Source organism: Lutjanus erythropterus, chromosome 6 (genome assembly GCF_056507025.1).
Source record: "Lutjanus erythropterus isolate fLutEry1 chromosome 6, fLutEry1.hap2, whole genome shotgun sequence".
NCBI lineage: Eukaryota > Metazoa > Chordata > Actinopteri > Lutjaniformes > Lutjanidae > Lutjanus > Lutjanus erythropterus.
This window is the reverse complement of record NC_139322.1, coordinates 33,509,114-33,525,216: the sequence shown is the minus strand read 5'-3', so window position 1 is coordinate 33,525,216 and position 16,103 is coordinate 33,509,114. Positions and strand designations below refer to the sequence as shown.

The 16,103-nt window shown below is 38.8% G+C and overlaps 1 protein-coding gene across 2 annotated transcripts in view; it reads right to left on the bottom strand.

Moving 5' to 3' along the window:
- Nucleotides 1-16,103, bottom strand: part of kcnq2a (potassium voltage-gated channel, KQT-like subfamily, member 2a) — a 37,202-nt gene that overhangs the window by 14,387 nt on the left and 6,712 nt on the right. For both annotated transcript variants that reach the window (XM_084721743.1, XM_084721744.1), the window contains exons 2-8: nucleotides 4,854-4,944; nucleotides 4,640-4,766; nucleotides 4,098-4,273; nucleotides 2,350-2,475; nucleotides 2,085-2,195; nucleotides 427-522; nucleotides 208-302 (exon numbers count right to left, since the gene is read on the bottom strand). In XM_084721743.1, the coding sequence (XP_084577869.1) occupies nucleotides 208-302; nucleotides 427-522; nucleotides 2,085-2,195; nucleotides 2,350-2,475; nucleotides 4,098-4,273; nucleotides 4,640-4,766; nucleotides 4,854-4,944 (822 nt within the window). The remainder of the gene's footprint in view (nucleotides 1-207; nucleotides 303-426; nucleotides 523-2,084; nucleotides 2,196-2,349; nucleotides 2,476-4,097; nucleotides 4,274-4,639; nucleotides 4,767-4,853; nucleotides 4,945-16,103) is intronic.

Sequence of the window (16,103 nt, the reverse complement as noted above, 5' to 3'; positions counted from 1 at the left end):
CACCAGTGTGTGAGTCTCCACAACAGGCAGTAGTATCTGATTCAACAAGGGAATACAATAAGTTGAGGATACTCTGTGGGCTCACTTTTCATCTTAGCTTCCCAGTTTAAGGAGAGATGACAGAATATGATATGGCAAAGCAGTTGTATTTATTGAAAATGCTGAATAATGTTCAGCATCATATATTCAGACAGTTTTATAAGTTACCTGTACATTGGAACAGCTACAGTCTGCTCATAAAAATCCCAAGTGCACAGCAGGTCTGTTCGGGAAAGGTTGGTAGCATAATACCTCCAAGCACCCTGGATGGAGGAATTTAAAAAAAAAAAGTCTTTTTAACTTTTTATCAGAAGCATAAAACAGAGATTATATCTGTTTGATAAATGTGTACACTGTTTTGTTATAGAGTTTTTACTGGACGCATACCTGGATGAGGCCTGCTGCAGGGTTACGTCTCTTCTCAAAATGTTTCTGCCTGTGTTGCTCTTGAACTTTGAGGGCGAAGCCAGAACCCAGGATGCCCTGCACAGATTCAGAGTGACACAGAGAGCTCATAAAGTGATCAGTGACTTTTATTGACCTCTACAGGTCAAGAGTTGCAACAACAGCATGCTGTCTCCTCCAGCACCTTGTATGATCCTTCCACAGCAGGGAGCACTGAGCAAATCCAACAAAATAAATACATAATATCACAGATTTTCACTTGTCGTCAGAGCCTCCAGGTAAAAGAAACATGAGCCAGAAGTCAGCGTGACCATTTCCTGTTAAGTGAGTGCTGGTCACAGCAATACAGTTATTTTTAAGTGTGATAGACTGAGCAGGTCTTAGCTGCTTACTCAAAGCTGACTGCAGAGTCTGACATCTTCAATCCTCAGGTGAAATGCCAAACATTTACCAGCTGCTGACAAACACATCAGCAACTGGAATTACAGCACCATAAGATGAGAGCTTTCTGAATGTGACGTGAAAAAAAAGAGCTTTTGCAGATGCAGAGGAAGCTTTTAGCTTAATTCTGTAGCCTAAGTACCACAGATGACAAACATAACACAACAGAGTGCTAGAGTAGGATCATAAAAGACTGAAAACTGCACAAGACCATACAAAGTACTTGTCCAAAATATATGTTTTGTCACAGCAGACAATTCATAATAACATTTTAAAAGCACAGGTGTAATTAATAACATTAACAATATCTACATTCTGTTTAAATGTCCAGTGCTCTGGTATTACACATGCTGGTTCACCAAGACAATTAAATGAAGTGTTATTGGTTCCATGTGTGCTTTGCTAAGATCTAAAAAATGAAAAAACAAACAAAAACAAAAAAACAAAACAAACAAACAGATAAATGAAGTTAAAGCTACTAGGAGGAACTTTTATATTTTGTTGATTTTGGAGGCCCCTGTGGTCAAAAACGGCAGTGTTTCCATCATACTAACCACAAAATATTATGTCAGAAATACAGTTGTATAAACAAAAATCTCCTCCTGGTTCTTATTAACTAGCTAACATTCTAGTCACTGTAACTTTGCCTAACAAAGTGTAAACACAGGCTTCATTTGAGTTCAGATAGAATCCAACCCTGTGGCAGGCATTAAGAATAACTTTCTTGTTTCATCTCTATGAGCAACACTTTTCACATTACACATATTAATTTGATCCATTGTTAACACAGCTAAAGATTAGTGCAGCTTTGAAGAAATAATTAGCCATGTTTAATCAGATTTGCTAGCATAGACCAATAATGCTAGAATCCAAATTAGGTATATTCAAATCATTACATTTTTTCCACCTGCTCTTCCAAATATTCACTGTCTTGTGGGTCTTGGCACGACAGGCGATAAAAAGAACAGCCAAAGAGCGACAAACTTCATCAAAAGAAAATCCAAGGACACACACATCATATAACTGGACACACTGTTCCTTAGGGATGTGCAGGGCAGTAACACTTCATCGATGCGCACTTAACACCATGATGGATACACTGAATGAACACAAATGAGGCTCTTACAAATCAGCACTTTTAAGTTGCTCTTTTGCTAGCGTCACTGGGTTCAAAGTCCTGACAAAGTCCTCGTACTTACAGCAGGAAGGGCAAAGAAGGCCACCCCGATCATGCTGAATGTGGCTGCCAGCAATCGTCCATTCCAGGTCTTGGGAACCTTGTCACCATATCCGATCGTGGTGAGAGTGATCTGAGCAAAAGATAAATTGGAGGTGTGGCACAGCCTGGAGATATTTTGGGAGAAAATTACCACTATAAAATCACAGGATGCTATTTTTGAGTAATTCTGTGAACAGCAAAGTGGATACCCTTCTGTTTGTTTGTTTTTTTCAGTTTAGTCTTACCAGTCCCCACCAAAGAGCATCAGCATAAGTCTCGAACTCATCATTCGACCCCTTCTCCACAGAGTAGACCAGGAAAGAAGCCAGGATGAGACACAGAAAGCCGATGTACCAGGCTGTGATGAGCTCCTACAGAGAAAACCAATGCAATAAGCTTCAGGGACTCTAAAGTAATAAAGTGTCATCTAGGAGGCCTTGCAAAGTGCTGATGTAACCATGGTAATTTGGTTCTGTAATAATATTGGACATGATTATGTGAGTTGCTTGCCCTCTGTGGCAAACCAAGTATTTCATAAACGTCTTTATTTCCCTCAACTCCACACATGCCACACACCCGCCCTCTCTCCTTCTCACCACACTGCACTAACACACACACACACACACACACACACACACACACACACACACACACACACACAGTTAAACATTTTCCACAGCTTATTAGTGTAAGCAAATAATTCTATTTCAAAGCTCATTAAAATAAAACTGAGAGAATTGTGTTTCCTCACCCTGACAGAATTACTTGGAAGAGGCACGACTGGAAACAGTGCGTCACTGAAGTAGCACAGTGGAAATTAAAGACCTGCAGCACTTTAGCTTCAACTCCGATGCTTCAAAATCCATGTGAAGGTGTTGTCTACATGTTCAAAGTTACACATGAATAGTATTAACTCAGACTTTTGGATTTAAAGGTGCAGACAGCTAAAATGTGCTACTCTATATTGATACCTGAACACTTTGTTTTTATGTAAATGTATCTAGTAACATAAGGGTGATGGTATGACTCCAAGGAAAAGAGAATGCTGAACGAATGAAGACAACAGAAGCAAAAAGGCAGCAGTGAAAACACATTTCTGATAAGGTGCCACCAAAGCACATAATTTCCACTCTGGATGGCTGAGACATGTCCCCCACACTTTTCAAAATCCCAAGCTCTGAGCTTTGTCTCTCGGGTTTATTTATGGAGGTTGTTGATGCTGTATGCAACCTGAAAGAAGGACTGCAGACATTACTCAGGGCTGAAAAATTATATTCACCTCCTGTGTATCTTTTTTTTCTTGAAAGAGGGCTGTTTATTAAAAAAGATTCTGGGATTGGACAATAATCAAAGATAAGATAGGAAAAGATCATCTTTAAGATGCAACATTGCACAGTTTCGACTCTGAAATCCTGATTCTGAGATTGTTGCTAATGTCAAACAATTCCTACAGCTGCAGCTTCATATTAAAAGCATTTAAGTGGCAAAATTGAGAATTGACTTTTATAATGGAATAGTCACATGAAATGCAGCATATTTCCACAAAACATGATGACGGTTGTTTTCAGTTTTTTTTGACAGTGGATCAGTGTGAAATATTACAGGGAGTGATGGAACAAGAAGGGGCAGCCACAACGAGCTGTTAGATGAAGAGCTGCAGGCGACAAGCTGCACACCTCCAACTTCTCAGGCAGATAAACAACCCCTTTCAACGCACCCTGCTGACCACAGACTCATGCTGTGTTCGACATAAAATCAAATCACGGTTGCTTACGCTTGCCTGACTTTTTAAAAAAAAAAAAATTAAAATAACAATAGTTTGTTTTGCTGCCCCCTGATTTCTGCATTTGCTGTCGCCACCAGTAACTACGGGTATCACCAAATCAAATAGGATTGAAATCTTTGAGATTACCACTTTAAAAAAAAAAAACATGTATTGCTGGTTGGTGTTTCCATAAAGTAGTGGCCACCCTCTAATGAATGAACTGATCACCTTGCTGTGGGCGTAAACTACAGATCCAAGCAGCTTCCAGGTGCCTCCACGGCGGTCCATTCGCAGCATGCGCAGGATCTGCAGGAATCTCAGACTCCTGATGGCTGAGGTGGCAAATACATTGCCCTGAGACCCAGCAGCCAGTACAGATACTGAGGCGATCAGCACCATGATGTCTGCAGAGAGAGAGCGAAACACAATCATATTATACTATATTGACTGGGAAGCAGAGGAAGTTCAAGATAGTATATCCTTGATCAAATCAGACTGAATTAACAACACTTTACTGTGTGCAGTGAGGATCAGTTTGCATGGAATTGAACATTGACCTAATTACATGGGAGCAACTAGTATTAGAAGTGTCATTATAAGTATTAGAAGGTTTCTGTAGTTACAAATCTAGTTTCACTGTGTCGTCAAAGAACAAAGATGGTCATCATATTCTCGTTCAGGAGTGGAAAAACACAGTAATGTGTTCTTCTGAGAGAGTAAGGTGAGAGAAATGACAACCAGCAAAGCACATGCCAACCCTGTTTTCTCACCTATGACACAGAAAGGCTTTCTGGCAAATTTTACCCTTCCTCTCCATCCTCTGTATCGACAGCAGCACCCAGCGGCCCATATCCTCACAATGTACTCGACTCCAAACACCACGATGGTCACAATTTCCTGTGGAGGAACCCGAAAGGGCGGAGTTAACCACATAATATGGATGTATATGGAATATAGATCCACAGAAGATAAAATGATACCTACCAGGATGTACAAGGCACTCTCTGAGCTATTTTTGAACTCTTTGATGGTGGCAAAGACTGAAAGTATGAGACAGGAGAAGACCAAGAGGAATCTGGAAGAGATAGAAACAAAAACAGTTATTGCTTTTTCTTTTTAAAGAATGTCACAGTTAAATTTGTCACATCAAGTTGGAAGTGAAACAGCTGGCTTAATTTAAAGTTAGGTTGTAGGCTGTAGGAACATATGAATATAGCATCTGTGATGTCAGTGAAATGTTTCTGAGGAGCTGCGTTTACTGCTCATAGCCATGCTTGTCAGTTAAAAACCAAAATTCGGTGTCTTGGTGTGCCAAGCAGGTGGCAACCACTGTGTGTGTCATAGGTCATAACAGTCAAGCAAACAAAACCTAAGAGCTACTTATGCCTTAATATTGCATGGATGGAACATTTACTTTACTTTACTGCACACTTAAATGTGTTTTTCGAGCTGTAAACAACATGACTTGTACTGTAGCTTTTTGTTTTTCTTTTTCTGCACTGGCGCCCCCCAGGGCTGTGCGCTCAGCCCCTTCCTGTTCACACTGTTTACTCATGACTGCAACCCCCGACACAGAGAAAACTGTTTCGTGAAGTTTGCAGATCACACCACCATCATCGACCGGATTATGAACGACCATGAGACTTCACAATCAACAGTTTTGTAAGGCGGTGCAGTGTCAGCAAAACCAAGGAGCTGATTGTTGATTTTCGGAGAGGAGGCAAAGACACACATCCCTGTCCACATCAGTGCAGCTGAGGTGGAGCAGCAGTTTTAGGTCCATGAGAATCAACATCACAGGTCACACATCTCCACCCTGGTAAAGAAAGCTCAGAAACTGCTGCATTTCTCAAAGAAATTTAAGAAGGCAAAATTCTTGTGTCATGTTCTTGACAACTACAGAGGAGCAATTGAAAGCATTCTGACTGGAAACATCACAACCTGACATCATTAGACGTGCAGGGCCAGGACAGAAACATTCTACAGCTGGTCATGAAAATGGCCCAGAACATCACTGGTGTCCATCCACTGAACATCAGTGATATTGGGGAGTTGAGATGCCTGTGCAGAACTCAAAGGAATAAAATATTTTCCCCACCCCAACCACAGCCTGTTTACCCTGCTGCCATCAGGCAGGAGAAACATCCACCGCCGAACCACCAGACTGAAGAGCAGCATCTTCCCTCAGGCTGTGAGACAGCTTAATTAATCCTCAGCACTACAAAATGTAAATTACTTTGCTCTATTTTTTTTTTTTATCTCTCCAACCAATTCCTGTCAGTCAGTAAAAGAGGGAACTACACTGACATTTCATTATACAACCTTGTTGTAAATGATAAATAAATTGCCTTGTTTCCTTATTCCTTATTGACGTTTCTTACTTAATTTATAATATCAGCATTTCATGGGTTGAAAATGGATGAAAATAGCACCCACTGTTTGCCCATCATCTTGAACCTTGCAAGGACAATGGTGAGACAGAGTTAACAGTTTGGGACCTATAAACATCCCCTCCCAGACTCTTGCCTACTTTTTATAATTTTTCAAAATTACACAGGGGTGGAGTTGGGTTCAGACGTCAGGGTGAAGTTACACTTTAAAAAGCACCATCAAGACACACAGTAAAATTGATACTATAATATCTAAAGGGCCAGTTCACCCAGTTTATTTTCTCACTTCTTCTGTATCTGCTGTGGTTTTGTGATTCACCTCTGAACAGCAGGTGATTTGTTAATATTTAACAGGGGGGTGACCTAATAGGGTGCCCAAGTGATGAGAAGACGAGTCCTCCTAACTAACTGGTATATATGCTATATATAGTTTATAGAAGGGCAGGACTGAGAGAAAAAAAACCTTTACAAATCAAATACATTTGTCTGTTACATCAGCACCAAGGACAGTCCCATACACAGCTCAGTAAGACTGCCGAGGTCTCAGAGCCATGGTCGAGGTTGTAGATTCTAAGTTGCACAAACCTCTGTCAGATAAAGAATCAATGAGTCAGGCAGCCTAGAATATCATATTAAACTAAACAACCTCTCTGCACTCTCTGTGCTCTGCTAAGAGATGGAGATGGCATGGCAAGTTAACAAAGTAAATGCATTTTGCTAGAAAGAGGGATAGCATAGCCCCTCAAATCACCCAGTGCCTCTGAAATGTGTCGTCACCCCAATACAACAGCAGACAAAAAAATCATTTGACTGCTGTTGATAAAAGCACTGAAAAGTGTCATTTGAATAACTTTAACAGCATGTCATGTCTCAGTTCATCTGGATCAATCACAGACCTCAGTCAGCACTTATCACTGGGATTACTTCTTTGGTTAAAATAAAAACATAACCATCTGTATTGCTAGATACCATGAGGGATGAACCAAACCTTAACGACATAGTTCCACATTGGATTTAATAATATTCAGTAATATCCTGTTGATGTCTGCAATATAATCTACCATCTGCTAATCAATTCCTAACGCTTAAGTGAGCGCAGTTGGGAACTCGATGAATAATTAGAACTGCAGATCCTGGGTGGTGCCTTTATTAGTGGAAAGAAGCCAAACCGCTGCAGCTCAGTTAAAATACAGGAACTGACGAGTAAAAGAAAATGAAAACTTAAAGGAAGAACTGAGGGCAGGCAAGCAGATAAAATTAAGTAAGGTGAAAGCTCGCTTGAACATAGATTTTTCCTGAATCAGTTGAATAAATTTAATTCCGTTATATTAAGGTTTCATATAAGCAATAAGTGAGCATATGCAAAAAGTGTACCAGAAATCCTGCAAGTATGGAACATAGAGGAACATCAGATATTGTCACCAACCTGCGCTGAGACAGACATATTCACAGAAGATGTCGAGGATAACTCAATTAAGTTTAAGAATAACTTATTTCCATTGTGGTCCTCTTTCCAGGAAGGAAGACCAAAATAGCAGTATAGATAGTATAGAGTCTCAGAGGACTAACATGCCCTGTACCACACATAAGCTGCAATAAAAAACAATACATACATATAAAACTACACAGCAAAACAAAAGTAGATAAAAATTCTATCTATATAAATGTATACATCAACATAATTACTGTGGAAACATAGCAAAGGCTACTTACAGACATACCTACACTACACATATTCCAACCTATTACATCAGTCTAAACTTCAGTGAAATGACCGTTTCCCACATGCATATTTAAAACTATGACAGAGCTAACTTTTTTTTCTCTCTACTGGAAGTCTACTGCCATGTACAGAAAGTATTTTGTCCACTTAACAACCCCACCCTTTGAAATCTCTACAATGGAAAAACAAAAGCTTATCAATCTCCACCTTACAGTATAAACAACATTATCTGCCTTTTGCAGAAAGCATTAGTGATGTTTATCATATTAGCTTTTTCAACTTAGGATGAGAGTTAAATTTAAGTGGTTTTTGTTAAGAGTGAGACAATATAATTGACCAAACATCTCCACAAACACGTCAAATCAGTTCAAAGATCATTGAAACCCAACTTTTAGATAAAACAGAAAGGTGATGGATGGTAGAGTGTTTTAAGTGGACTGATGTGATTCTAAGACTTTAAAAAGGTTTGGAAGAAAATCAATTGTGCAGCCACGCCTCCAGGAGACTGACTGAGACCATCGGGCGAGCGTTTTATTGGATAGAAGATAACATGTGATCTGAAGAGGAAGAGGCACGGCAGGACCCGACCTCAGGGACTTTCTTTAGAAAAGATCTTCTGGAGGGAATCCAAAGCAGAGCTAATGGAGAGTGCCTGGTGAAACCCAATACTGGGACAATGCAGGATTTTCAAAAGACGCAGCAGGCGCAGCCAACATTAATCATAGTAGAGATACTGTGGAATGACAGCAAATACTTCCTGAGTACACGGTGTTACACTGGAAAGACCACACTACACCCAAGTGATGTAGTTTATCAGTATAAGCTATATGAGATACAATCATCATTTCTGCAATGAAAGGAGTTGCTTTTTAGGGAAACTTCCATCTGATGTTATACTTGTGCCTCATGACATCATTATTTGTATCTGTGTCTGTGGCTGTATCTGTGTGTGTTCAATCAACAAAATTATCTGTATCTGTTTTAGGATGAAAGACCAGGAGTGGGCGTGGTTTATACCAGAAGTCATGTTAAATCATGTAAATAGTATATTAAAATATGTTAATGATATGTTAAATTATTATATGCTGTTATTTTCTTACCAAATATTCAATACTCAAGGTGTTGTGCCTTTAAAGCAACAAATTGAGTTAATATTGGCATATAATTAATTATGAAATATATCTCTTCATCCCTGTCTTTTTTTTAATTTTCATTTTTACCTAAACTAAGATTTATGAACTGAACCCCACCACTTCCCCTTTAACAGGGGGACACTGAACTATCATAAACTGAAAAAAAACATCCTTTATAAATCAAAACATTCAGTTTTTCATTTGACATAACTGTTTAAAGTAAATATATAAACCATATCCTTCAGTTGAAGGGGAAAATGCAAATTGCAAAATTGCAATCATGCTGCATTTATCTTTCTTGATATATTAATCTACTGCTGTTCACAGTATTACAGTATTACATATTAATATATTACAGTAGCATACTATAAAATTAAGTAATTGTGTAAAAATGTACTTACATAAAAGTAAAATGTAGAACTCTTAACATTACTGTGTTACATTTTGGAAATAATAAGAAGCATATAAGGATAGGATCTGTTTTAATCACATTATTTCTGCTTTCCCAAATATTCTACTTGTATCCAGGTGCATCCCTAGTAATTATATGTATATTATTATATTACATCAGTTAGTCCTACTTGCATGTTTATTTCCTGTCAACCGTAACGTTAAGCCTCCATCATCTCCCCAGTACTTTTTCATTCTTAATTTAATAACTTCATGTTTCAAGTTAGCTTTGTACATATTGTTAATCGTATTTACATTTGTTTTTTGTTTTGTTTTTTAATTGATAATCACCTCAGTGTCTTAGATAATCATTAGTGACATTAGCTAGTCACTCAGTGTAGCACTAATGTTGATGATTTTCATGGCTTGGCTAACATTAGAATGCCAGAGCCAACAACAATGAGGTTGTAGCTTACTGCTAAAACTGTGTATATCACTCACTCTCATTTTTAGCATTTCTGAGTTTCTACAAAATAGGCCTTGCAACCTAACATTAGCTAAGCTGTGAAAATCAAGCTAACATTGCTGCTTCACTGAGTGGACACTGAGGTGATTATCAAAAATAAACTATAACATTATGATTATTAACAATATGTACAAAGCTAACTAAAAGTGAAATAACTACTTTATGCAAAATCACTGTAAGGTAATATGACTGTAGAAATGACAGGAGGTAAATAGACATGTGATAAACATGTATGTCACACTACATTGTGCAAGTAGAGAAACAACAACAACTTTAGCATTTATCTTGAATTGTGATTCAGTCCACTTGGTGAATTTAAGTCTCTTCTTTTGCTAAATGCTTCACTATGTTCACCAGCTGGTTGCTAACTTTGTCTGTCTGTTGTTCAGTGCTGGACAAGTAGAATACAGCTGCTCGCTACAGCTCAAAAACCAGCTGATGCCAGCAGAGTTTGCAGGTCAAAAGAGGTGAAAGCACTGATGGGAACTGCAGTGTTGAGTGATACCTCTGAAATGGTTTTAAATCCCTCATTGCCCGGGAAAACTGCAGGTAAGCAGGGCAGATAAAAGTTGAACCAGGAAGCTGGTCTGTAAAGTGCTGCAGCTGATGACACCTTTCCATTACACATAGTCATTTCATCCATTATTAATATAAAAAATATTGCTTTGTGCAGCTTTAAAAATGTAGAGGGAGGCCGTCATGGTAAAATTTCACATACTGTAAGGCTGAGAAAGACCTGATACACAGTCTTGACAACCTCTAATTATACTATTTGACCAATTTTCACAAGAGCCTATGGGTATGGCAAATAATTTCGACTTAAATGAATCTTATCAGAAGTTGAAAATGTAGACTGTGATTTAGTCATTGCTTAAATTAGTCAGGCATATAAATTCAGCAGTATTTTTTGCTTTGCCATCATCTGTTCAGCAATTCAGAGGCAAGAAGTAAAAGCTTGACTCTGAAAATACAAAGGCAATGAGAGAAATTTCTTTCCTAAATCCTGCCAATTAATTGGTTGTCTCAGTCATCATCTGCCAGTGAAACTTCCCTTCCAGGAAGCTATTTCCACAAATTCCTCTCAGTTTAGAGTGAATCAGGCCAAACATCTATAGTATCTGATTTTTTTACACGATCCATCTTGACACACCAGGTCTATGCTCTTATTTTACATTATGCTTCATTTAACCCTCATCAACTCTCTCTGGATCCCTTTCCTGATTTTTTCAATAACAATAATAACAACAACACTTTTTTCTTTCCTAGAATTTATTTAAACTCTCAACTGCGGCTCACCTGATTTCCCTTTTTCTGCTGCGTCAGTTTCTGTTTGGTCACATCAAACTCTTGGCAGAGGCCGTTGGCTGTCAGCCAATCAGAGTGAAGCAGCAGAGATCAATGGTACAGCATGTAGCAATGGTAAAGTCCATAAGCTGATTCTTTATAAACTTCTTTATTATTCTTCATATGAGGTATTAAGACACACTGATGAAGAGCAAAATGAGCTCTTGGCACATTTAGTTCTGTACATTTTACATTGTTTGGTAAGACTGAGGACATTCTCTCCAACATCTACAGCATATGTGTGTTTTTGGCATCTCATACATCATTGATGGCTACAGCATTCAAGGCTTACTTGAGAAAAGTCAGCTTTTCACATGCAGAGAAAGCTTTTATTACATCCTGTCTACAGTCTGCAGCTTGTCAGTGTAGTTTGGATCATTACAACTAAATCTTAAATGTAAGCCGCTGAAAGGCATCTCTGATGTATTGCAATCACTGTATAGGTTTTGTCAGTTTAAATTAACAGCACTGTATTATTCATAACAACTTTTCTTCTATTCTAGGTCACTTAATATTGCAGCCTGTTTTTATTTGACAGGTTTCTACTACCAGCACTACCAGTGCTTGTCATATATTATATGTACATGCCAGGAATGACAAAAATACATTTCTTCCTCTTTTTAGCACCCATTTTATTCCTAAATAATCACCTCCATCGCCTCATCCTGCAAGAGAAGGTGCAAATAACGTGTGCTCGCTGTGTTAAAATTCATTTATATATCTACTGAAATAGGATTTGAGCTGGTTTTGAGCTCTGAGGGAATAAAGTACCTGCCATGTAAGCACATGCTTTCCTCAAATCCAGAAAAACATTGTGTTGTGACGATTCTGAGATGTCTGCTGTTCCCATCTTTTCAAGCGTAGCCACACAGCACATTTAGGTCAGTCAGTCAAGGAGTCAGACACTTCACATCTTGTCATTTACAGTACTTTGACCTGTCACATCGACTTGTCATTTCATCGTCTGAAGACCAGCATTTCTTCCTGGAAACAGTAAATGGCCCCTCCTGGTCAGAATACACTACATTACATTATAGTCTGACATAATCGTGCTAACACCTTAACAAGTTGCACTATGAGACTGCACAAAATCAGTTTTGTACATGTTTACACTAACGTGGGAGTTAGATTATTCCTCCAGTAATTAGCTCCATAGTGCCAAAATAACAAAAAGCTCCTACTTGTTCTAAAATTACAGTCAAGCAGATCTCTGTTATTCCTAAATGCATAGAGTATAACCACTGAAATTAAATGTTGCAGACAAAGAAGCTGGCTGGCTACGAGTCTAATTGGACATCAGTTTATGCAACTTTCCTGACTCGACCTTGCCAAGCTCATCAGTACCTACTAATGAGGACACTTGCTGATAAAGGAGAGGGACAGAATCTGCCTCCTGAAGCAGTCAAACAATTAGCTTCTGCAGCTACTCGCCTATCATTCGCTTCACCATCAGCAGAGCGATTCATTTATACCTCTCCATCATACCTACTGTCTGTGGACGGATACACATAGCAGCTGATGGTTGGGTCTGTCTGGGAGACATGGTCAAATATATATGAGGTCTTGTCAGGACAGCAAACAGAGGGTAATATAGGCCACAGTGTCTGACTGCAATAATGGCAGGATACAAACTGTGAAAGTTTTTTGTTAAACAAAACATCATTTCACATAATTATCATTTTATTTCAGAGAGTCAGTTGAAGAGATTGACTTCACTCTCAAGCTACACTTAGCATCTGGTTATCTTAGTGAAGCAAAAAGACTGAAAGCAGTGAAAATGCTTCAAAAAGAAACAAAACAATACATTTAGTTTTTTATGGATCAGACAAACAATACAAAACATGTTTATTGAGCTTTTAGATGTGGTGGTTGGTGGATTTGCTACCTTTAACCAGAGCCAGGCTGTGTTGTCAGTATCAATGCTAATAAGCTAACCATCTCCTGGCTGTAGCTTCATATTTAGCATAAAGACATGAGAGTGCTATCAATCATCTGTTTTGATTCTCTGAAAAAAAAGAAAAGAAAAGTAAGGGTATGTCTTAAAATCTTGGACATTTCAATTATTATTTTAAAGCAGAGGTTTTCAGAGTTGGAGGCAGGTCTCCCCAGCGGTGCTCCAAACAGTTTCATGGGAGGTTCAGTAAATGGAAGTGAAAAGGTATTACATAAGTTATATAAAGGTGATCACATAGCCTAAATATGCATGGTTTAGTTAAAGAGAGTTCAACATACAGTAGTTTGTGGGAAAATCTACTCCCTTTATCACTTTCCCAGTGTCAGAAACCAAGAAATACCTTTGGACATTTACAAATACAAATACAAGACTCTACCATGCAAAGTGAAAGTGGAGAAACTTCTCTGCAGCCCAGTCTCATATGAAATGGACTGACAGAAAGTGGAAAAAAGTGCGCTGTGTTTTCATTTGACCTCCAACTCCTCTAACTCGCGCTGACTTCAAATGCCTGCATCTCTGATGGTATGTTAGTGTGTTAGTGCCCATGACATGGTCACATCTGTGAAGGCCCCATTAATGCTGTAAGGTGTTACAACAGTGTGGCTTTGTAGTAATAGAGTTTGAGTCTCCCACTGAAAATGTGTGGTACATTATGAAGCACAAAATACAACAACAGGGACCTTGGACTGTTGGGCACCCGAAGTAAGAATGAGAAAGAATTTCACTTTGTTAAAAGAAAAGTTTATCACAGTGCTGCCATCCCAACTTTTTTGGAATGTGTTGCAGGCATCAAATTCAGAATTAATGTATATTTACAAAAGAGTTTGAACATTAAATATCTTAACTTTGGACTGTAGGTCAAAAAGTTTTTGCTAATCATAGCATTCTATTTTTAATTTATATTTTACACAATGTCCCAACTTTTTTGGAATTGGGATTCTGTGAAGTTCTGTAAAACAGCAGCATTAGACTATTCTGGCTCGATTGTTCAGTGTCTAAGAGATCAGTCATGATCACATAACTGTCCCACACAGACACATCACATCACAAAGATAAGAATTAAGCTAAATAAGCAAGTAAACTAAGAGGGGCATCTTGTACCAGGCTTTGTCTGAGTGGAGGACCACAGTCTCACAGTCATGCTATGCATCCTGGTACATGTAGGCACTGTTGATATGGGTTTGCAAGTAGGAGATCACTTTTTATGTTCAATATATAACACACTGAGGAATTTATCGCTTTAATTGACAACATTTACTGTCTGTAAATTTGAGAGTATTATAGAAGCAAGAAGAAATTGAGTAAAGTGCAGTTCTGAGGGGAAAAAAAGCCTCATTTACAAATTTGCCTCCTGCTTCAGCAGCACAGACAGTGCCATGGATTTATCAATACACAGAACAGTTAGATATTTCAGAGCCATGATCAGGGCCAAAGCTTTGAACTTGCACAAACCTCAGTCAGATAAAAGATCAATGAGTCAGGCAGACTAGACTAACATGCTGTATTTAACTAAACAATGCTTCTGCCCCTGCTCTCTCTGCTATGCATTTTGGTCATTTTGCATTCATATCCCCCCTCACATGCCCTCAAATCACCTACTGCTGATACCACGTGCACCACCAGAATAAGAGCTATGGTCTCAGACACACACACACAAACACACACAACAGTTCTATTTATGTCATCTCATCTGGACTGCCACCTCTGTCCCCAATAAAAACCCACTTAGAATGAAAATCACATTAACTCTTGCAGTCGACAAACAGCCTTGGGCAGCAAAACACACACACACACACACACACACACACAACACTTGTTGCCAGAGAGGTCCAGACAACATCAGTAGGAACGTGACTTTTGATCAATCAAGCCAAGGGGACTGTTGTTGGAAGCAGAAAAGCCTGCATTTCCTCCTGAGCTGCAGATAAAGAAACATTGATTTGCCCCGCTCAGCACAACATTGCCTACCCAGACATACTCATCACGCTAAATTTAGACTGCGACGAACTCGAGGAGAGCAAATAAGAAAGAAGGGGATTTTTCACTGAGCAAATAGTGCCTGTGAGGACCATGTGCCAGCATGGCACTGCGGCGTCCACTCTGTGGCCTCCTCGGGGGGGATGTTTGAGGGTGATTATGACTTTCTGGGGCACTCGTCTTGTTAAAGAAAGACACAAGTGACCCTGCTACTGTAGCTACCTGCTGTCACTGTGTTCCCTTTGAGCCACAGAGGTATCTTGCAGTGCCTGCAGCATTCACAGCACCTTTAGAGAACTCTGCCAAGTGAAAACTACATCAGCAAATAATGTAATATCCAATGCAATTAAAGGCAATTTAGGCCTGTTCCATTAGAAAGAGATTCGAGTGATTTTTTATGGGGATAATATGTAAAATATAAAGATTTAAACTGTGGCAAAAGTAAGTACCTCAAATGAACAGCAGATACTGTTCTGTATTAGACTAACAGTTCATAGCTTGCTACTTATCTATCTGCAAAATCAGTGTAAGAAAAATTACATTTTTATTTGGTTTGACATTGAATGTGACCCTCAAGATATGATGGAAAAAGTACAGAAAGAGTCCTTTAATGAGAAAAAGGAGACGCAGTGGAGGGATCCATCTGTCAGGACACATCCCAGTGGATGTAGAATATAAAGAGTAAACAGATGGACCTGTAGCAAAACTACCATTCAATTCAAAACAAAAGTGATACAAAAAACAACAAAATTTTATGTCTTTTATGCTTATCTGAGCCTGGCCATATTGTGTTTAGC